Genomic DNA, 23,242 nt, shown 5'->3' on the forward strand with positions numbered 1-23,242 from the left:
ATACTCGATTTGCAGCTGCAGCTCTCCAACGTCGGTCACGCCCAACACTTGCCAGATCACGCTCCACCTGGTCCGCCCATCGTGCTCTCTGTGCTCCACGCCTTCTTGTACCAACCGGATGGTTAGCAAACACCAACTTTGCAGGGTTGTTGTCCGGCGTTCTTGCACATGCCCTGCCCATCGTATCCTTCCGGCTTTTGCCACTTTCTGGATGCTGGGTTCGCCGTAAAGTGCAGCGAGCTCGTGGTTCATCTTTCTCCGCCACACACCGTTCTCCTGCACGCCGCCGAAGATCGTCCTTAGCACCCGTCGCTCGAAAACTCCGAGTGCTTGTAGGTCCTCCTCGAGCATCGTCCATGTCTCGTGTCCGTAGAGAACCACCGGTCTTATTAACGTCTTGTACATGGTACATTTTGTGCGGGGGTGAATCTTTTTTTACCGCAGTTTCTTCTGGAGCCCATAGTAGGCACGACTTCCACTGATGATGCGCCTTCGTATTTCACGGCTCACGTTATTGTCAGCCGTTAGCAATGAACCGAGGTAGACGAATTCTTCTACCACCTCGAAAGTATCCCCGTCTAACATTCATATATAAACAAATTGATTTATTTCATTCCAAGATGACAATATTCTCTATTTTCAAAGCGCATTAATTTTATGGTTCTGCCACCCCAATATTCACGGTAAAATTGAATGCGCATATACCTACCAACACAATAGCAACTAAAATATTATTTTGAAATGACCGCTTCTACTTACGAATGATGTATCGTCCTGAATTTTACGTGCCATCGAAGAAGCTTCTCTGCATCTTGAGCTGTCATAGTTTTTGTTGAAAAAAAAAATAACAACAATCGAGAATAGGAAATTTTTCTACTAGGTTTTAAAAAGGTTTTATTGCTACTCTTAATGCGGTTTGCAAAACCTCTCCGAGAGTGGTCCACTTAGCCGGAAGATGCTCTTAAAGAGGTTATCAAGAGGTTTTGATGTGTAAATCAGTTTTATTGCGAGTTTTATAAAATTGGTCATGAAGATCTCTTGTAGAGCCGAACAAAACTTAAAATGTTACTTCGGCTCCGTTCTACGTACCCGATAGTGCTCTCGGCTGCGTTGTTGATGGCTGCTTTCACTGTACTCCAGCAGTCATCTAGAGGGGCCACATCGAGCACACCCTCGTCCGGCAATGCTGCCTCGAGATTCTGCGCGTATGCGGTGGCGACATCCGGTTACTTCAGTCGCTCTAGATCGTACCGGGGCGGTCGCCGGTAATGTACGTTGTTAATAACGGAGAGTTTTGGGCGCAATTTAACCATCACCAGGTAGTGATCAGAGTCGATATTAGCGCCACAATAGGTCCTGACGTCGATAATGTCAGAGAAGTACCGTCCATCAATCAGAACGTGGTCGATTTGCGATTCCGTTTGTTGTGGTGATCTCCAGGTGTAACGATACGGGAGGCTGTGCTGGAAGAAGGTGCTACGAATGGCCATGTTCTTGGAGGCGGCGAAATCGATGAGGCGTAGGCCATTTTCGTTCGTCAGCTGGTGGGCGCTGAACTTTCCAATCGTCGGTCTGAATTCCTCCTCCTGGCCTACCTGAGCGTTTAGATCCCCTATGATGATCTTGACGTCGTGGTTTGGGCAGCGGTCGTACTCGCGTTCGAGCTGCGCGTAAAATGCGTCTTTGTCATCATCAGTGCTTCCGGAGTGAGGTCTGTGCACGTTTATTATGCTAATGTTGAAGAATCGGCCCTTGATCCTCAACCTGCACATTCTTTCGTCGATCGGCCACCAACCGATCACGCGCCTCTGCATGTTGCCCATCACTATAAAAGCTGTTCCCAGCTCACGTGTGTTGCCGCAACTCTGGTAGATGGTATAATTACCTCTAAACGTTCGCACCATAGATCCTGTCCAACACACCTCCTGCAGCGCTACGACGCCGAACCCGCGGTCCTTCAGTATATCGGCGAGTATGCGGGTGCTCCAGATGAAGTTGAGAGATCTGCAGTTTCACGTACCGAGCTTCCAATCGCAAGTCCTTTTTGTTCGCTGGGGTCGTTGCCGTTGGTCTCGGTTCGTATTATTCTGTTGCTGATGTTCCGTTACAATGGTTTTTACGGCTGGCTCGTTGGGCCTGACACCAACCCCTTACTTTCCGGAGGACCATAGTGCACAGTTGAGCTTAGAGTCCTTCCCTGGCACTCGGACGTAGATCAGCCGCCCCTAACATGGGGATCAGATGCTGTTGTGAGCCGCTCCTCCTGGAGAACAGATGCTCAGGTTTGCCGAAGCAAACCCCCCCCCCCCCCTTTCCTGTCAGCCTACGACCAAAGTTCTCACCGGGGTTGGTTACCCGATCTTCCCTAAGGTTGCTCATACACTCTGTCCATTTTCTATAAGACCAGATGATTTTTGATTGCCATTTCTCAGGAAGAAAACACATCACTACACATCACTTCAATTTATACCACGATATGTTTGTGTGAGTGAAACCTGTGCTATGCATAGGAATAATCGTGTGTGTGCGAACGCATCAAGCAGTAACTACTGTTATTGCGATTTACCGTGTCCATTTTGTATAAGACCACTCACAGATTCGCGTGCTTTCATTGTGCTGCATCAAAATGCCGAAGGGTCAAGTGCTCACCAAGAAGGAGAAGGGAAGAATCGAGGCATTTCACCAAGCAAAAGTTGAAATTAAGGTCCCTTTACACATGACTCATATTTAGTCAAACAAGCCCAACAGAAGACCAACACAGCGTGAACCGTAGCAATGAATGTCGGGCTTCAATGGCAAATATTTATCATAAAAACAAACAGTCCGGTCCCATCAAGCAATTATCTCGCTGATCCTGAAGAATACAAAAAAAAACAAAAGAGCTCCATGGAAATCAGAGTTATTTGTAAATCCTTGATGAAAATCAAGGAAACTTTGATTTTAAAGGTTTGCCTGGAGACAGTGCGACAAGTTTTGATAAAAGGCCCGCATATTAAAAGGGCAAAAGCTCCTAACCTTACAGCTTCTTATGTTGAAAAACAGCTGAGTTTTGGCAAAAACTCACATGAATCGGCAGTGAAATTTGGTAAGCTTTTGTTAAATGTTACTTTTCGAAACCTTAAATATTCCAATATAACTCTGAAACTTGTAAAATATTCTAGATTGTTTTAAATTTTTTTAGACAATCTTCAGCGACGAAAAGAAGTTCAACCTGGATGATCCGGGCGGCTTTAATGGATATTGGCGGATTTAAGGAAGGAAGAACTTTTTTTTTAACTCGGAACTTCGATGGTGGCTCATTCATGGTGTGGGCAGGCTTTTGTGTAATTGGAAAGCTGAAGATAGCGTTCACGTCTTTCAAAATGGATAGTAAGGACTACATCAGTATTCTTGAAGGACATCTTCTTAATTTTTTGCGCAAATATCATCGGAAGAAGACTACATTTCAACAGGCATTATCCGCTATTCATCCCGGGTAGAGGTGAAATACTGACGATCAAAACGTGATATTGGTTTGATTGATATAAGAGATAAAAGATCTGAAAATAATATCTGAAAAATGTTCCTGGAATATCTGAACAATATCAAAATTTGATATTTCAAGATCAAACGAATAGCTTGCTGCTATTAGTTAGATCTTACAAGATCTAATTATGATCTGATGATGATGTTCCAGGAGTAAATTTTAGATATTATTTTGAGATCTTTTATCTCTTATATCAATCAAACCAATATCACATTTTGATCTCAATATCAAAATATGCTATTATTGAGTTTTTTTTCTTCTACCCGGGATACCAGCAACGAAACGAAGCAATGGTTCAGGGACCGAAAAATTGATTTACTCGACTGGCCGGCGTGTTCACCTGACTTAAATCCAGTCGAAACCCTTTGGGGGATTTTGGTTCGTAGGATTTATACTGAAGGAAAGCAGTATGTCACCGTTGATGAGCTGAAATCCGCTATAACAACAGAATGGGTCAAAATTGAGAAATCTGTTCTACTGAATTTAGTAGAAACAGTATGCCAAATCGAATTTTCGAAGTCATAATTCGAAATGGCAAAGCTACGGAATATTGAACTTACAATATGTTGATTTTTATGAGTTTTACTTAATGAAAATGTGTATTATTTGAGATGGTCTTATAGAATCTGGACACCTCGAAAATATAAAGTCTTTTACAAAAGTAAAAGAAGGAACTTTTAATCGAAATAAATTTGAGACAAAAAATAACTTGTAATGCATTATACAATTATACGTACATTGACCTGAAATTGTTATTATTATAGTAGACTTGAAACAATTTGTGGGTGGTCTTATAGAAGTTAGACAGAGTGTAGTTTCCGGCCGGTACCGCGTGGAGGTAGGGATAGGAGTTGCTGGGCAGAGGCTAGTGGATCACAATGGGATCTGAATTGCGCAGCATACCCAGCCTTTACCGTTTTGTTTTTATTAATGTGTATTTTAACCGTAATGTGTCCGACAAACTCTTTGCTTTTTTCTACACCATGCTTTTTAAATGGGTGCTGGGTACCCGGGTACTCAGTCGGCCACATAAGGGTTAACATTAAGCTGATTCTACACTTATATAAACATCTTCTCTAGATGTATTTTCATAAAGTATATTATTCAGGAGATGTCCGGCCATTTGGCCGAATGCCGTTTGGCCGAATGTCGTTTGGCTGAATGCCATTTGGCCGAATGCCATCTGGCCAAATATTTGCTTGGCCGAATGCTGTTTGGCCGAATTATGATCGAAAATAGGAATGTTTTGACATTCCAACTACCAATATGATCATAAGAAATATTTCCTTTTTTTAATCTTAGGTTATTCTTTCTTGTTTTCGCATTGAGGGATTAGTTGGCATTGAAACTGCCTATATTTTATCAAAGATTATTTCTTCTTTGAATCATAGGCTGTTCTTTCGAGTTATACTGATGCGAGGAACAGCGGCATGATCTCTTAAGTTCATCATTTATTTTCGGCCAAATGGCGTTCGGCCAAACGGCATTCGGCCAAATGGCGTTCGGCCAAACGGCATTCGGCCAAAGGGCGTTCGGCCAAATGACCCGGAACCTATTCAGGAATAACCAGTAAGTAGGGGACCGGGACCCGTCTTAAGCAAAAAGTGCTCCAATTTTCATCCTATCGAAAGCAAAGCTTATAACGGGTCATCCATTAAGTACGTCACGGTCCTAGAGAGAAGGGAGGGTTGATGAATGTGTGACAAGCAATGTATAGGAAGAACCCGTAAGTAGAGGGAGGGGGGTCGAAAATTCCCAATTTAAACGTGACGTACTTAATGGATGCTCCCTAAGTGCTATTTTTTGTATTCTTGTTCAGAGTGCATGCATGATAACAAAAATAAAAGAAACAATCTGTGTCTAAGGGCCGATTTCTTCACCTCGGCTTAACCGGTAAGCCAGGCTTACCCATATAGTTAAACCTGGTTTAACGCTTAAGCCAGGGTGAAGAAATCGCCCCTAAATCATTTACTCAAAGCATCCTATTTCAAAGGTGAACATAGGGTTCTCATACCCTAAGTGAACACATGGAGAAAATCAAGCATTCAGTGATTTATTTGGTTGTTACCAAACATTTAAAAATCTGAAATCCTTCCGCCAATTTTTAATGGAATGGGGTCTGGGACCATTTGGGCAGGATGACCTGTTTTGGGCACTTGCTACTCTAACTCAGTAAATTTTTAATTAAATGACTTCTATTTTTGTACATGGCTAGATACTGTACGTATCTCACCATGACCCAAAATTCAAGTCGATTAATTAACAATTGACTGAGTTAGAGTAGTAAGTGCCCAAAATAGGCCCCCCCTGCCCAAATGGCCCCAGACCCTACCATCTATGGTATCGAAAATTGAAAAATAGATTTCCCCATGTGTTTTTGCATCAATTGAATTGAAGAGTTTACAGACACTTTAATATATTGAAAACCGACTGTAAAAAAATACTCATAGATTTTTATTCCAAACTCCTTCAGGCTTTGGATTTATTACTTCCACAAATAACATGTCTTGAGATTTTTTTTTTTTTTCAAATATGCATTTCATCAAGAATTGCTTCTAGTATGTTTTGTGGTGTTTTATTGCATAAACCAAACTCATATATAGAAATACAAAAAATTCTGATTTTTTACCATTCATTAAATGCAGAGATACCACTGTTCATCAAATCGAGGAAAAATGGCTCCCTGGAAAATTGTTTCCACCACCGTCCGATCCGTCGAGAATGGGGCATTGAAAAGACTGACCAAAGGACGGTACCGTGTGAAAGCGACGACGAGCAAAGAAGACGGCGGGGATACGAGGATCGATTTGAACCGTAAATAGACGTAACGGGTTGCACCATATTATATAAACCCGGATGTGTCCGTCCACCGAGGCGAAGGCGTGGATGGGAGCGAGCCGGTCGCGGTGTGGAAAAGGGATCGGAAAACAATTCCTGCCAAGTTAGTGCACCTCCGGACCGGATTGGACGACTTGGACTAGGGCTAGGACGACGGCCAGAACGACGATGATGATGCGACTGGGAGTTGGGGTTTCCTGTTTGTCTTGTTTGTCATGTCCTGTTGCAGGTTCGCGCGCTACTGGAAGAATGGCGACGACGACGACGACGACGACCGAGCGACAAGGACAAAGATGAACAAGTCACGTAGAGTGAGCAAAAATTGATACAGACTCGTCGATGGTTGCGGTGGGGTGCTTTAATGTGTTGAACGATCCAAGGTGGTACGGCGAGTGCTGGGATAGGGAATTCGGTTGGAAGTAGGGGACGGTCGGAGCTGATGGTCCGGAAGTACAATAGCTGCCCTACTGCTACTAGTGCTGCTCCAGTGGTAGCAGTTGGCTCGTTCTGAACTCAATGAAGCGATAAAGAAATAAGTAATTTATTGAATTTGCTCTTTTGCTTTTTGTGGTGCTATTTGCACTTGGGGGGAACGGTGTGTTGAATTCAAGATGTTTTGAAAGAAAGTTTTTGAAATAAGGGTGTTGGTAGTTAAATTGATTTGATGATAGAATTGAATTGATGCTATCTATATATTTGTTTTGGACTATCCTGAACCATTCAAACACCTGCTCCCTGTAAACACCCATGCTCCAATAATTTTTCCTTGCCTGTTTTAATCCTCCCCTGAAACGTCTTTGCGCACTCCATATACTCTTTTTCCCTTACAACCTCCTTCCAGCCTCTTTCAAACAGCCTGCAGCTGTCTTTTTAGATAATTCCAATGGCACCTTTTACTTCCACTATTTATTCAATAATACGTGATTTAATAAAGTGTTCGTTGAAACACCGCTACCAATATTCAACGTATCAGATAACATTAAGTAAATTTATACTGCGCGTACTAACTTCCACCTAGGTCAATCCACCGTGAGCTCATAAATATCCTCCAGTTAGTCGTCCTATCTCAAGAATTTCCACCCTCGTTATCTCACTTCTTCACATTTCTCAATACACCTACTACTCACCCTAATCGTGCAGATTTGTTTTAATTACCAGACATAATTAATAATTGAAGCGCCCGAAGCACCATGTTCCTCCCCCGAACCCGACTCGACTCGACGGACTTTTAAATCCCCGAGTCCTTTCGGCAAAATTGTTCATTTAATTCTGAAGCCCTCCCATCCACCCGACCGGTACGGCGCGGCTCCCCGCATCGCAAACAAACCCCGTCCAACAAATTAAATTTCAAATCATTCCTGCCAAAGTTTGCAACAACCCTTCTCGAAAACAAGCACATAAATCTTAATTAATTCGCCCCATTTTCTGCTTCCATTCAGGGCTGTGGGGAAGCTCTCACTGCGAACTCATAGAAGATAGAAACGCTCACTCATGGCTCTCTCGTTTTTTTTCTGCTCTCTCCCTTTCTCTTCCACAGATTGAAGCTAGAATGTGATAAACTCGCCAGCGAGAAAACCGAAATGCAGCGACATTATGTCATGGTAAGTCGAAAGTTTGTAATTGCTCCTATCACCCACCCTATTGCGAAACAGAATCCGACAGTGTTTCGTCTGTGTCTGTGTCAGAAGTGAGACTGAGAAAATGATACCACTTTAATGGAGCTGGAACCACATATATGAAAGAAACGTATTGAAAATTTCACAATAATACATTGTTTTTCCTTTCTGATTGTTTGTATCAGATTTTGTAGTTAATATAAAATCTTAATAACAACTTTATTTTTGGCGTGCGAATACATCTTTGATGATGTTCTTTAAACTTCGGCCGTTACAAATATTTATTTTAATTTTTTGTACCACCACACTTTGGCTGGTCGAGTGTGAGGTTAAAAATCTATATATGTAATGCAACTCCGAATGTGAATATTTGATGTGATATTTGATGGGATTATAGTTCATCGAAAATAATAAGACCCATATTTTCTTGTTTCATCATTAGGGTAACCAAATTTTATACAGGGTGGTAAAAAAATTGAAAATATTTCACATAAAAAAAATCAAAAAATCATAATCTTTGAATCAGTTGACCTTTTTTTGTTTTTTTTTCGTAGTTTTCAGGTATGTTGTGGTTGGGTGCAACAAACATGTATTTATTTTTTATTTTTTACCTTTTCATGGTCTAGGTATGAACAGGGTACCCTGTTTTTTTATTTTTTTTTTTTTTTATTAGAAATAACCGAAAATTTGGCGTAGAATACCAAAATCCGAGATTAATGTTGTTTTTTGTATCGTGATAATGCTTTTGTATTGAGACAAAACTGAAGATCATATATTTTATTGATAGCTACTCTATAAATATATCTTATTAATCATTGTGCTGCCCTTTTTGAGTTGTATTGTCAAGTTTACAGAATTTTCTGATAAAAATAAATTAAAGCAGAGTACTTCTTTGATTCCGACAACATGAAAACGTTGTAAAACAACTATATTTACAAATTTATTGTTCCTAGACACAATATGGCCCTTTTGAAATCATTTTTTTTTTCAACTCTGAATAAAATTCATTATCTGTAAAAAAAAATGTAAAATAAAAAAAATGAGTCGGTTTTTTTTTATATGAAAAACTGTGTTATTTAGGATAACTCTATCATAACCACCCTAATGCATCACGATGGGAGCAGCCCGCTGGCTTTGTGTACGGTTTTGGTCAAAAATGACCCTAATGCACAAGAAGGATTAAAAGTTGTCACCCTCATGACGAACTATGAATCCACCAATTATCACGACATTCGGAGATACCATATTTAGATTTTCTATGGAATGATTGATTTAGCATTGGGCAAGTTTGGCTGAGACATCGATTTTTGTGAATCGATTTGAATCAGGCCAGCAGAATCGATTAACCTGTTTAATCGAATGCTTTGAATCGATGTTTTCACATTAATTCGATATTATAAAATGTTGCAAAACCTTAAAATGATCCGTTTGAAGCATGGAGTACCAGTTCATGGGATGATTTATTTTATATCAAAAATTGAATTGTACTTAATGATTGTGTGCAGGAAACCCAGAAGGAAATTTGAGAGGAATCCCTGGAAAAGAAACAACTTGAGGAATTCCTGGAAGAATCCTTAGAGAAATTTCTTGAAAAAAATCTTGGAAGAAATACTGGAGGACTTTTTGGCATATTCCTGGTGGAATCCCAGATGGAACTCCTGGAGAATTCCCTAGAGGAATTCTTGAAGAAATCCCTGAATGAATCTTTGGAGGAATTCTGGAAGGAATTCCAGAAAAAAAATCATAGAGGAATTCCCCGAGAACTATTTCTGGAGGAATTTCAAGAGAAATTCCTAGAGGAGGTCCCAGAGGAATTCCTGGAGGAAACCCTGGAAGAAATCCCGGTGGAATCCCTACATTTCTTTCCTACATCCAACCGTACTTAAGCTTCAGCGAGTTCAAAAAGTAAAAAAAAAGAAATATTTAAAAAAAATGAAAAAATGGGACATCTATATCTACAGGGGATGGCCAAAATGTTTGGGATAGGCAACTTTTTTTTCTCTCACAAAAAAGTTCAACATTGTGTAACTTTTCAAAGAGTGCACCAAAAAATCTCAAATTTTGACTGTTTGTCAACCTACTATATGTGCATCATTGGTACAAATTTGGGCTCGATTGATTAATATTTCGCAAAGTTAGAATCGTTCGGGTAAAACAATATTTTTTAGACAACTCATTTTTGAGCTGTCATATCTCGGAAACCAGTGAATCGAATTGAATGAAATTTTGAATTTACACTAACAATATGTAAATGCTTCACAAACTATTAAAACATAGGTACTTTTTCAACGTTGAACAAAGTTATCATGGATTGACACTTTTTGGATTTTTCTCGAAAAAATGTAATTTTTTTACATCAATGTCAATAAATTTTCGTGTTGATATCCAAAGATTTTCCACTTCTGTTCTCAAATTATCTCTAATCAGATATATTAGAGCCTATTTAGATTGAAGGAAGAACACATTTAATAATTTTTGTGTGATATTGTAAATTTGACTTATTTTCCTCTATATGGGTAAAAATTTCAACCCGGTATAACCTAATTCGTTGTGTGAAAATATTTCATTTTATAACGTCGTATGAAGTATCAATATATTGTTGATGAACGTTAAAAAATTCATTCAGTTTGGTTCACTGGTTTCCGAGATATGACATTTCAAAAACTAGTTGTCTAAAAAATAGTGTTTTACCCGAACGGTTCTAACTTTGCGATATTAATCAATCGAGCCCAAATTTTTACCAATGATGCACATATAATAGGTTGACAAACAGTCAAAATTTGAGATTTTTTGATGCACTCTATGAAAAGTTACAGCATGTTGAATTTTTTTGTGGGAGAAAAAAAGTTGCCTATCCCAAACATTTTGGCCATCCCCTGTATATATATAAAAATGAGTTCAAAGTTTCTTTGAGGCAACAAAACTCACGAACGGGTGAACCGATCGGCATGACTCTTGCATGGTTCGATTCGTATTCATGGTGGCTGTGTTTATAAGTAATAAAAATTACGAAAATAAACTGGAGAAGTAAGAAAATTGACAAATTACAGATTTTTCATGAGCTGGGAAGGAAATCAACACGATCTAAATGAAACCAATCTAGAGTGCGGTGCTATTTTGAGTTTAACAGTTGTCAAACCTCCACAAGACGGCAAGACAAGGTTTGCCGGGCCAGCTAGTACATATATAAAAATGAGTTTGAAGTCCCTTTGAGGCAACAAAACTCAAGAACGGCTGAACCGATCAGGATGACTTTATGCAGGGTTTAATTCGTATTCATGGTGGCTGTGTTTATATGTAGAAAAAGTTATCAAAATTATCATGAAAAGTATGAAAATAGTGAAGTTACTGTTTTTTATGAGCTGGGAAGAAATTCAACATGATCGAAATGAAACCAATCTAGAGGGCGGTGCTTCAATGAGCTCAACAGTTGTCAAACCACCACAGTGGGCAAAACAAAGTTTGCCGGGAGAGCTAGTTACAAATAAAATATCAATAAATAAACCAAAAGAAGGTATATTCTTCGGATTTTTTTTTACAGTTTTATTGTTTTTGTTTTTCGTTATCTAAAATAGATTTAAAAATGTTTTTTTTTGAATTCGCTGTTTTGTGTTTTCTTTTTCTTTTTTTAACATCTAAACATTTTTATATTTTTCCTAGAATCCTATTTGGGATACCGATTATTTTAGAAGAAAATGTTTTGACAATGTATGATTATTGTTAAATAAGAAACAAAAAAATGTCCATGTAACTTTAAGGACTTACCAACTGCCCTAAACTGTTTTACTATAATAGAATGACTGGGGATTTTCATATATGTTTATTGTTGCGAATGAATGAAAAAGAAACAGTGACGTCTAAAAGATGACCAAAACATTTTTTTTATTATTTAAAGGTTTAAATACGTTTTAAGAAACATTAAAAATTATTTTGGAACGTACAGAACAGTAATAAATATCTGTCAAAAAAACAAAAAAAATAATTTTTCTGGAAAGTAAAAATATAAAAATGCTCAATCTGTACCCCGTCTAAAAGTGGGATTGGAGTAAATAAAAAAATGATCAATTATTTTTTTCATTTGTGAATTTTAAAACCGTCTTGCTATGTCCATTTTTTTCATTTATTTAGTGTTTTCAAAAATCTGCGGACCGAATTTGTAATGTTGAGAATATTTTTAATAATTTGCAAAAATTAACACAAAATCCATTTGAATGAACTTTAAAAATATTGAACTAGTTCAGTCTAGTCCAGTCTACAAATACACAATCATTTATTGAAATCCTGGAATCCTGGAAAAAGATAGAATCCATTGATGTTGAAATCGGAGAACGGGGTCATCTTGTACCATACGTTCCATATACGTGGCATACATTTGAAATGTTATCGGTGGGAGTGACGTTGCTAAGAAGGTTATTGTTACTAATTGGTCCTATAAACTAATGTATCACAATTAAAATACAGTAAGAAAAACAATTAAAGTACAAAAACGAACAAATAGGGTCTTAAATTAAAGTCAAAATCGCACTTTTATTGAATAATACGATCAAGCATGGTATTCTAATCGGAATTGTATATGACTAGGACTCGAAAAACGAAGGAATAATGAGGAAATTCGAATTGAGTAAAATGATAAATAGGTAGTTCTAGTTTGACATTTGAGGTCGACCTTGACGTGGTGGAAGTCGACATTTTCGTACTCGGGATTCAAAAATGGTCCTATCTGACATACACGGTGAAAAAAAATCAACCCTTCAGGACGCGCGCCGATGTAAAAAGTACAACACTATCAAAAAACCTCGCTCGTAGTATACAGCGCGAGCGTGATGCAGTTTCAGCAGCTTGATGGCGCACGTCCTGAAGGGTTGACAATCTTTTGATACAATTTTCAATCTACAAACAAACATAAAATTGGGGTGATGGATTTCCGCAGTTTATTTTCGATAAAATCATAGAAGCAGTTAGTTTGCCGAAACCAATTTCAATTGAACTTTTTAGATGCATTGCTATTATTTAAACGAACCTTGCACAACCTTTGAAACATTTAGTGGTGAAAAACTTAATAGCAGCTCCGTGTAGGTATAATTTCGAAAACAAATTTGGTGTGAATTGGGGCTAGAATAACTAATTGGCGGTAGAGTAATTACCATCGAGGATCTATCAAACATAAAATTACATATTTTTCAGTAGAAAGTATTTTAAAACTTGTCCACAATGTTCAACAGTTTTCAGCTATTTTTTTCTCATTTTTTTATTTCTCATCGCAAATCAAACAATTTTTGAGAATTTTGATATCAAAAATAAATTCCACGTACAGATGTCAATAATGAAAAAAACTATGCATATTTTTTTCCTTCATCCTACTATACTTAAATAACGGCAAATTAAAAAAAACAAATGCACTCCAGTGTGAAGTGCCGTAAATAAATTGAAAAAAATAAAATAAAAATAAAAACTGGAAGAGTAAGGTTTTTGAAAAATTTAAATCATGTGACATCTAACATAAGTCTGTGATGAATGTTACTCTCAGTTTAATTTTTTCATAAAAGATATTTGAAGTCCTCAAACATCTTCGCAGTCATCGTTTCAATCCAACAAACCGTTTTCAAGTTATATTTTTTTTTGAAAAAGAAGAAATTATCTTTTTTAATACACTGTTTTCAAAAGTTGATTGCATTATTCAAAACAAATAACATGAAAAACATTTTATTAGAAGTGAAAAAAGGTTGTGTCTACGCGATTCAGGCGTTGAGCTGGAGATGCTCAATGTTGCCTAGATGCACTACCCGAGCAAAGTCTGATTGCAAATTGAAAACTAATTTTGATGTTGTGATATTGCAAATTTTAATAACTCAGGTTGTTGTCGTTTTGGTCGTTTTAACGGTTAAAACATCAAAAATGAGAGCAGAAAAATGTTCCTGTGACAGCAATTTGAAAACCATTCCTGCTATCGATGATAGCAAATTGATAACTGTTTTTGTTATCAGCGCAAGAAAAATGAAAATCGTTAAATGAAGAGATTGTCGGTTGATATCAAATTCTAAATGCAATAATACAATTGCACTAAATATATATCCCTAGAATTACTTCACATAGTTTACTAAAAGAGTTAAAAACTATTGTAACCCTAAATATTTACATTAATTCAAAATGACAGCAAACCGAAAGCAAAATTTGAAATCAAATTAAGTAAAGATAAAATGATATCAAAATGTGATATCAATTTGTTGCTGAATACAAATCATGTTTTCGATTTGCTGTAATTTTGTTGTTGGACTTTGCTCGGGTAGTGCATCTTTTTTATTTTATTCTAGCTCAAATTTGAGTTTCTCTTAGCTCAACGGCGCTCTGATATGCAGAGCAAGGTCGATGATTTTGCCAACCGCTCCTCGGTGGCAGGTCATATCATCAACAAGACCATATCGTTGCCAGGGGCGTACAATTTCGTTTCAATGATACACTTTCATGCAACATTTAAATGAGTCACTTCAAGTGTTTCATACATTTTTCTAATGACTCGGTCGTTAAAAAAAACTTTTCCACTCATCGTAGCACTCGGTAGTCTCCCACCCGGTCGCATTGCTTGTGCTTCACCCGTCAGAGCATTAGTGTCTCACTGGTGCGCGCTAGTCTCTCAATGGTTACGGGCGCCGGTTAATTGGATTTAGGTGGTCGAATTTGTTATCCTCTTTCATAAAACATAATTATCATTCTATTGGCATGTACCACTATTTAAAAATGTGGTTTAAATAGTGTTTTTAGCATGTTGAAGTATTTCAATGACTCATAAATGAAGCGAAAATCCAAGTGTATCATCCCATGTTTCATACACACTTGTTTCTGTAGCAGCAACGAACGAGTGTGTTGCTGGGTGAGAGATGAAGCACCACAGCAGTCCGTTCGCATGGGAAACGATTTGCTACAGTCGTCGTACTTCATGTATTCCTTTCGAAATTGCACGACCCTGATCGTTGCATGTAAACACGGTCAACCCTTACAGCTTTACGGTAGCTGGGTAAGCAGTGGAGAATTTTGAAAGTTTCCAATACCTTGGTATCCTGTACCGACTTTTCGAACCCTCTAAGCAGAATATCCTCTTCAAATGAGTGTAATCAATTTTGTACCTTTTAATTCCGCCCCTATTTCGCTTATTTTTTAACAGGTACGAGTATTTCGACAACACTTGTAATCTTCTTCAGTGTCAGTTATCCACATAACTGACACTGAGGAAGATTACAAGTGGTTGTCGAAAAACGCATAGGGTATATGTACCATTCCTTGGCCTAATTTGCAAGCAGCCTTGACAATTTTGATCATAACTCATGAATTAAAAGCACTGGAAATAATATGTTGACCCTATTACACACTCTAGGCAACGCATGTTTCACCAATTGAAAGTAAACTAATGTAAATATTCAAGAATTTACTTAATTTAGTTGGAAAGATTTGATGTGATGGTATGCAACGTTGTTCTATGGTACAAAAATTGGCCTAATAGTGGATACAACGTTGGCCTATTACTTTCCATGCACTAGAACCACTTATTATCTCATTTTTTCAATATTTCTGCTGAAGTATTATCTCTGTTTGTTCACCAATCTTACTTTTAAATTACATTTTCGGAGCCAAATTTTCAAAAAACTATAAATAAATCACTTAAACTAAAGTTCTTTCTTAATTTAGTAACGAAAGCAAAGCAACCCTATTATTGTGTTATATATTTACAGTCACAGCACACAGACCACGTGGCTTCGTGGTCGTGCGGCTAGTGTCACCAAGCATTTAGTCGCATCGTGCTAGGAGCGCGGGTTCGATTCCCGCCGCAGCTGTCAGGAAAAGTTTTCGGCTGCGCCACTGGGCGTTGCATGCTAGTCCGTTGTCTAGTGTCGTGTTTCCTTCAAAAGCTCACTGGAAGTACTAAACGTGTCCGTGTCTATTCTATTTTAAAAAAAATCTTTTTTCCTATTCGTTCTTTCTGGTTCTTACGCAAGCAATGTTGTTAACGTCACTTTATCGGTGTTGTTGACGTCACTTTACTGATGGGCCAAGATTTGGGTACATAGTGAAAAAAATGTCCTCAATATTCGGCCCACATTCAATTTGTAAAATAGTTATTATTCGTTGAAAACAAATAAACAAGTTCAAAATAGCATCTTTGACCATCGCATCAAATGTTCAGTTATTGAAAAGTTAATTCGAAATGTTCCAGAATCATGCCATTTATGATCATGTGTATAGACTACCCACTAAGCCGAAGAAACATGGCGTCTACAAAAGCTAAACAAAGTGTCATTTTCATTCAATTTAAATGCTCCAAAGTGCTAAAATTGAAACGAAATGTTACAGTTGTATAGCGCATAGCTTTTCCGATATCCTGTTATGCATGTTTGTTTGAGTTTTTGGTTTACGTTGAGATAGGCCGAACGAGGGGACTATGCCAACGAAGCATCCCGATACCCTATCTGTCAAAGGATAAGCAAAATAGGGGCAGAATTAAAAAGTACAAAACTGATTACACTCATTGGAATACTTTGCTCAGTCAACCAGTAATCGTATAAGATGTAGAATAAGATGTTAAAGTGGAGACGATATGCGTACATTTTACATGCGCCTAAATGGAGGCATGCACGCATATGGCCTCCACTTTATCATCTTATGCAACATCTTTTTCGATTATTGGTTGACTGGGTGGTAGCCAAATGGTGGCCGATGGTGGCACCAATATCAACATAGGTGCACGGATTAAACGAGAGCTGCTTTTGCGAGTTTAAAAAATGTATCGACGCACCAAAATCCGAATATTCAACTCGAACGTGAAATGTGTCGCCAGTGAAACTTGGTGTGTATCAGTGGAGATTACTCAACGGCTGCAGGTCTTCATCAAAAGATGCGGGTGTATAATTCGTGCATGGTGGGCTCACAATTAGATCTCCAACGTGGAGCTCCATCGGTGATGTCACCAAAAACTGATAGCGAAAGTGGAGGTGGGTTGGCCACACTCCACGCAGGAGTGGAAACGAAATCTGCAAGCAAGCGTTAGATTGGAACCCAGCAGAACATCGCAGCAGGAGCAGACCTAGAGGCTCATGGCGGCGCTGTCTCAACAACGACAGCAATTTGACTTGGCCACAGGTCAAGGCGATGGCGGGCAATCGCCCAGAATGGAGATCTTTCAATTCGGCCCTCTGCCCACTGTGGGTGCTCAGGACTGAAAGTAAGTAAGAAAGTTAAATTTTAGAGTCTGTTGAATATCAAGCACTTGTATTTGATTACCGTTCAGTATACCTATCATTGTTTTGAAAAAATTACCTTATTAACGCTTGTCATCGAATAAATCGACGCAACCGGGCCAATTTTTGTGTCGGGAAGTTGACTCAGGTTTTCTTAAATTTTCCAATCCACCAATATGTGTGATACCGAGCCGTGATGGAAAAATTCAGATGCACTTCGATAAAAAAAAGTGTAAACATGAGAAGCCTGTCCTATCTGGCAGCCCTCTCTGCTTGCATCCTGTTCAACAACGCGTGGAAAAGTGATGAACAAATAGAAAGACAGCGTGGGCAAACCGAGACCGGTTAGTTGCGCGCTGAAGAACTACCCGGCATTGCAACCGGACGAAAGGCAGTAAAAAGTCCTTCCGACGAGCACGAGCATGAAAAAGTTCAGGGCATAGTGCATAACCATGATGGGTGCAACTATGAGTTATGTGGCTTGGTTCGTCGTCGTCGCCGTCGCTTGGCACCGACCGACAACCAACGGCGATGGTCGGTTGAATGATGTAAACTCATTCCTCTGGACTCTCTGGAGCTGTGGTGTGCTACCGCCTGGTCTGGTGAAGTGGTGGAACTGTAAAGTGGCTTTCTCTCCCAGGCGAAGTGGCGGCGGCGCGATGGTCTTCGTGGAGTAAGCTTGGTGCGGTGCGTGGATGGTTTATGTTCGTTCGTTTCGCGCTTAGATGGAGATCTATGACGTGTGCATGTGCTGCCGAAGCTGTGTAGGAACTACGGCGGGAAGGTTGCGGCCAGAGCATGGATATACAAATAACGTTGGAATTTTGGGTTCCAACGAATGATGGAGTGAAACATGGCCACTTTGGATTACATTGTATTTCTGGGAAAAGTCCACTCTGTTCTGGTTTACAAAAAAATATGTTTTGGATTGAAGGGACTGCTGTTTGTTACACGTGAACTGCGATGGAGGTGCACGGTTGTTTGTCTTTCCAAAACAATCCCACACTTAGAAGGCCAATAAGAGACACATGAGCAGCTGTAGAGTTCCAAAATCAAATATATTCTGAATGCACACGTGAACTTCTGTTCCATAGAATTATCGGCTTCTGCCGTCATACCGTCGTAGCGAAAGTCAGTGCAACAGAGTACCATCCACCTCCATCAAGCATGGGAAACACATGCCGTGACGAGACGAGTGCGCTGATGCGGAACCACGGATCGTTTCGTAGAAGGATGAAAAATGTAAGTAGGGTATCTGGATGCTTCGTTAGCATAGTCCCCTCGTTCGGCCTATCTCAATGTAAACCAAAAACTCAAACAAACACGCATAACTGGATATCGGTAAAGCTATGCGCCAAACAACTGTAATAATTCGTTTCAATTTTAGCACTTTGGAGCATTAAAATTGAATAAAAATGTCACTTTGTTTAACTTTTGTAGACGCCATGATTCTTCGGCTTAGTGGGTAGTCTATACACATGATCATAAATGACATGATTCTGGAACATTTCGAATTGACTTTTCAATAACTGAACATTCGATGCGACGGTCAAAGACGCTATTTTGAACTTGTGTATTTGTTTTCAACGAATATTAACTATTTTACAAATTGAATGTGGGCCGAATATTGAGGACATTTTTTTCACTATGTACCCAAATCTTGGCCCATCAGTAAAGTGACGACAAAAACAGCGATAAAAAGACGTCAACAACATATCTTGCGTAAGAACCAGAAAGAACGAACAGGAAGAAAGATTTTGTGTGCGGTGACTGTCAAAATATAACACAATAATAGGTTTGCGTTGTTTTCGTTACTAAATTAAGAAAGAATTTTAGTTAAAGTGATTTATTTATAGTTTTTTGAAAATTTGGCTAAGAAAATATAATTTAAAAGCAAGATTGGTGAACAAGTAGAGATAATGCTTTAGCAGAAATATTGAAAAAAAACTAGATAATTAGTGTTTCTAGTTCATGGAAAGCAATAGGCCAACGTTGTATCCACTAATAGGCCAATTTTTGTACCATAGACCAACGTTGCATACCATCGCATCGAACCTTTTCAGCTTAATTAAGTAAATTCTTGAATATTTACGTAAGTTTACTTCCAATTGGTGAAACATGCATTGCCTAGAGTGTGTAATAGGGTCAACACAATATTTCTATTGCTATTCTTCCATGAGTTATGGTCAAAATTGTCAAGGCGGCTTGCAAATTAGGCCAAGGAATGGTACATATACCCTACCATCCCGACGAGAGCATGGGGCTTTCGATTGCATACCGTGTACGCGTCCCCAACATATATCCTGACATGCATCATCATCGTGTGTGGTGCCCATCATTGAAGTCATGCTCTCCACTGGGTGGGATGGTGGGAGCAATGGTAGTCATCATCGTCGTCATTCCTTCCACGTCCATGCATGTGGAGCAGCAGTCAGACGGGTGTTGCACCCAACAACCAAAGCTCGTTCAAAGCCACTAAAAAGTGGCACTATAATCCGCCCTCTAGTTTTCCGCGCCCTCCCAACTTACCACAAAATACAGCGCCACCGTCGACGATCGTAACTTGTAAGGGGAATCGGTGTGAAATGTCCCGTTGAGTGGAACGACTTCCCACAGTATTCACCTAGTAGAGAGCATTTTACTCCGCCACCCTCGCGTTCTCGCCGAGTAACGATAGAGTTGAACATTGAGCTACCCCAGACACGGTCGACTCCGACTAGAGCGCGCGCAAAAAAAAGAACGTTCACACAATCTACCCTGCGCCTCCACCGCGTGCACTCCAGAACTCCTTCAGGACACACACAACCAGTCAGTGCACTGCTGCACATTTACCCCAGTTATGTACTCTGGCGCGCGCTCTCTGCCACCGTTCACCGACATCACCCCAGCCCTTCCAGTAGTCAGGAGCACCGAAGAGGAGTCTCTAGCAGGACTATCGTTTTTCCAACATATGCCATGTATTCACAATGAATAAAAGTGGTTTGAAGAGCAGCGCGCGATGGATGATGGCTGGGCTGGGCTGCAGGCTGGGAGCTGCCCAGCACGGGTGGGACGATGTGCAAGTGCACTCTCTTACAATCCATATGTGTGGGAAGTACATTTTTCGTTTTGCCGCGCCTCGTCTCATTGGACCACCGCACCACCGCGACCATGGCGCTTGGAGTAGAGTTCCGCAGAGATCGGAGGTGCAGTTGCAGTGCATGCATGGTTGCTGTTTCGCTGTTGGCACAACATCAACCGTGCGGGGCAGGGGTTTGCAACTGAGTTGGTAGGTACCATGGCGTACCCTGACTTTGCGCGGGGCCAAATTTTGCTTATTGTTAATACTTAGAGACCATAATCATAAAACTAACTGTGCAATTGTCCAACCAAATTTCACTTTAACTAAAGTGAAATTCGGACAATTGAACAATTAGTTCTATGATTATGATCTCTAAATATTATCAGTGAGCGAAATTTGGACCCGCGCGAAATTAGGTCACCCCACGGTACCGTAAATCTATATGCATTGGAAAAGAAAAACACGTACACGTTCAAGAATTATTCAGGATACATTCCCTATACTATAATTCCCATCTTTTTTTTTATTTTCCTGAAATTTATTCTGAAAATTTTGAAAAGATTTTTTTTCGAAAAATTTGTTTTTTTTTTTATTTTTTTTTTCTGTAAAAATATTGAAAGAAATTGCTGGAGAAAGTTCAGGAAAGAGTTTGTGACCAAACTATTGAAATTTTCAGTTCTGTACATGAAACTCTTCAAAATATTTCTCGGCAGGAATTCTGAAACAATTTCTACAACATGTCAATAACAGATATGATATGTTTCCAGCAGACAGGGAGTCTGCTACCTGAAAAAAAAAAAACGGAAATCCGTCAATCCTCAGGGAATTTCATTTAACATGAAAACCCCTGGAATATTCAGGGAATATCTCGAATGCGCAGGAAAAGAGTGGTATGAAAAAAGTATCGACCATTTTTGCATTTTATTTTGTTCATGCTTTATGAATTTAAGGTATCCAGGATTAGTCCTTGGAAATCTTCCAGGGTTCCTGAATTTCAACCGAATTCTTTTGGAATTGCTCATCTTTTTAAAAACGAAAATATTTTTCCAGATTTTTATCCGTAGCGTTTTTTGTATTGTTCCCAGAATCCCTCATGGGATTTCCCCAGAATTCTGCATGAGTTTTCGTTTTCATGGAACTTCTTCCAGGATTTATTCCTAAATCTTCAAAAGAATTTCTCTCCAATGTTGTCGTGGAAATTATCCCATAGTTTTTCTCGGATTTTCTCTGATAATGAGTACAAACTCTGTTTGATCTTAAAAAAGGAGGTTTTTGGCAAAAAAAAAAAAGCAAAAGCCATCCAACAGAAGCTAAAAATCTGCCGGAATTACCGGCGGAATCTTCAGAATAATCCGCCATATATTTTTTGCGGCATTTCTATAGAAATCCCCGTATCATTTCTGAACAACCCGAGGATTGGGTTTGGGAGATTGGGGGATTCAGGAATTTCTGAAATGGTGGAAGGATTTCTATAGAAAAACCTCAAAAAATAGATGGCGAATTACTTTGAAGAATCCACTGATAATTCTGGAAGATTTTTAGCTTTTGATGGGTGGAATAACTGAAACAAATTTTGTGTTTTTTAGGATACCTATAAAAAATGATTAAAGCACCCTGCATGATTTGCCTTTGAATACTTTGGAACAAAAAAAAATCCTGGGGAATCATTTTTAGGCATTTCTAAATAGAACTGGAGGAATTCTTGGAGAAACTCCGAGTTAAAAAAAAAACACGAAAAACCTTGTAGAAATTTCAAGCTATCATGCTGGAAGAAATCTTGAAAGTGCTCTAGCAAGTAGATCTTGGCAAATTTCCGTACTTCGAGATTTTTCCCATAGAGGTTATTTAGGTTTTCTTTAGTATAACCTCCAAGTTTTCTCTCTGGAAGATTCCTATCTAAAGAAATTGATATGAAATTTAGAATATCTTATTCAAATTCATGCTCACTTTAAAAGGTTTGTCTTCAAATTTCTTCAAAAATTAATAAAAATTAACTTGTTTTCGTTTTAAAAAACGAACATTCCTGTGCAAAATGTTCAAAAATAAATTGGATATGTTACTATAACTTAACTCACTAATTTTATCAGGAAATCTCACATCAACATAGACTGATTCAGTCACAATTTGAGATGTGATTATTGTAACAAGCCGTTTTTGCAAGTATTTAGGTAAACAATCTTAATCAGAAATACGTATGCTTACTGTATCATGTCCTTTTTGGAATTTTCAGTTAGATGATAAGAAGAGTTTGAATCTTGCTCAGCAGTCTTGAAAGGATAGGTAGCACTATTCGTAGGAAGCAACTGTTCATGCTGTTACCTACTCCACTGATGGTATATTATTGGCTAATAGGTAGATATGGTTGTGAACTATCTACCGTCCATGGTGAGCATAAATCAACCGTTGACTGATTGACGAGTTTACTTTGTTACGTACTTTGAACGACAAGGAAATCGTTTTCAGCATGAGAAGAACTTTCGTAAATCATCATTTTTATATCGATGGGATAATGAGTAGTACCGGGAAACCTTTTTTGCCTTCAGTCTTTGAAGCGGTCAGAACTAGAGCAAGTTTTCTACGCCCGACGTTTCGATTGTTTATTCAATCTTTCTCAAGGAGTAGAAAAGTTTTGTTCTTCGTCTGGTGGTTTGTTTTTGTTAATTTTTGTCAAGCTTTTGGTTTTCATCAATTTTTATTTTACTGGACAAAACGGAAAAATTAGTCAACGGTTCACTACTCAGTCTTGATTTTGACAATGAGTATTTCCTAGGATTTTCACTATCGAAAGTTGAAATTTGGGTTATTAAGAGTAATGCTGAACTTTGAAACAAAAATGTTTACGAATGTTTCCAGTTGAGGAAAATCGTTGTGAAATCTGCGTATCTCCGAGTTAACGAGCTTCCTCCTCTACTATGGAATGGTAATTCAATATGATTAAGATGTATTTTCTTATAGTCCTAAAGTTGTATAGGTT

General features: G+C 38.7%; 1 protein-coding gene across 14 annotated transcripts in view; it reads left to right on the forward strand.

The window, feature by feature from the left end:
* LOC109413694 (protein groucho) overlaps positions 1–23,242 on the forward strand; it is a 354,109-nt gene that overhangs the window by 61,981 nt on the left and 268,886 nt on the right. For all 14 annotated transcript variants that reach the window (XM_029871496.2, XM_062861079.1, XM_062861086.1 and 11 more), the window contains exon 3: positions 7,902–7,965. In XM_029871496.2, coding sequence (XP_029727356.1) covers positions 7,902–7,965 — 64 coding nt within the window. The remainder of the gene's footprint in view (positions 1–7,901; positions 7,966–23,242) is intronic.

This window comes from Aedes albopictus, chromosome 3 (genome assembly GCF_035046485.1).
Source record: "Aedes albopictus strain Foshan chromosome 3, AalbF5, whole genome shotgun sequence".
In the NCBI taxonomy this organism is placed as follows: Eukaryota; Metazoa; Arthropoda; class Insecta; order Diptera; family Culicidae; genus Aedes; species Aedes albopictus.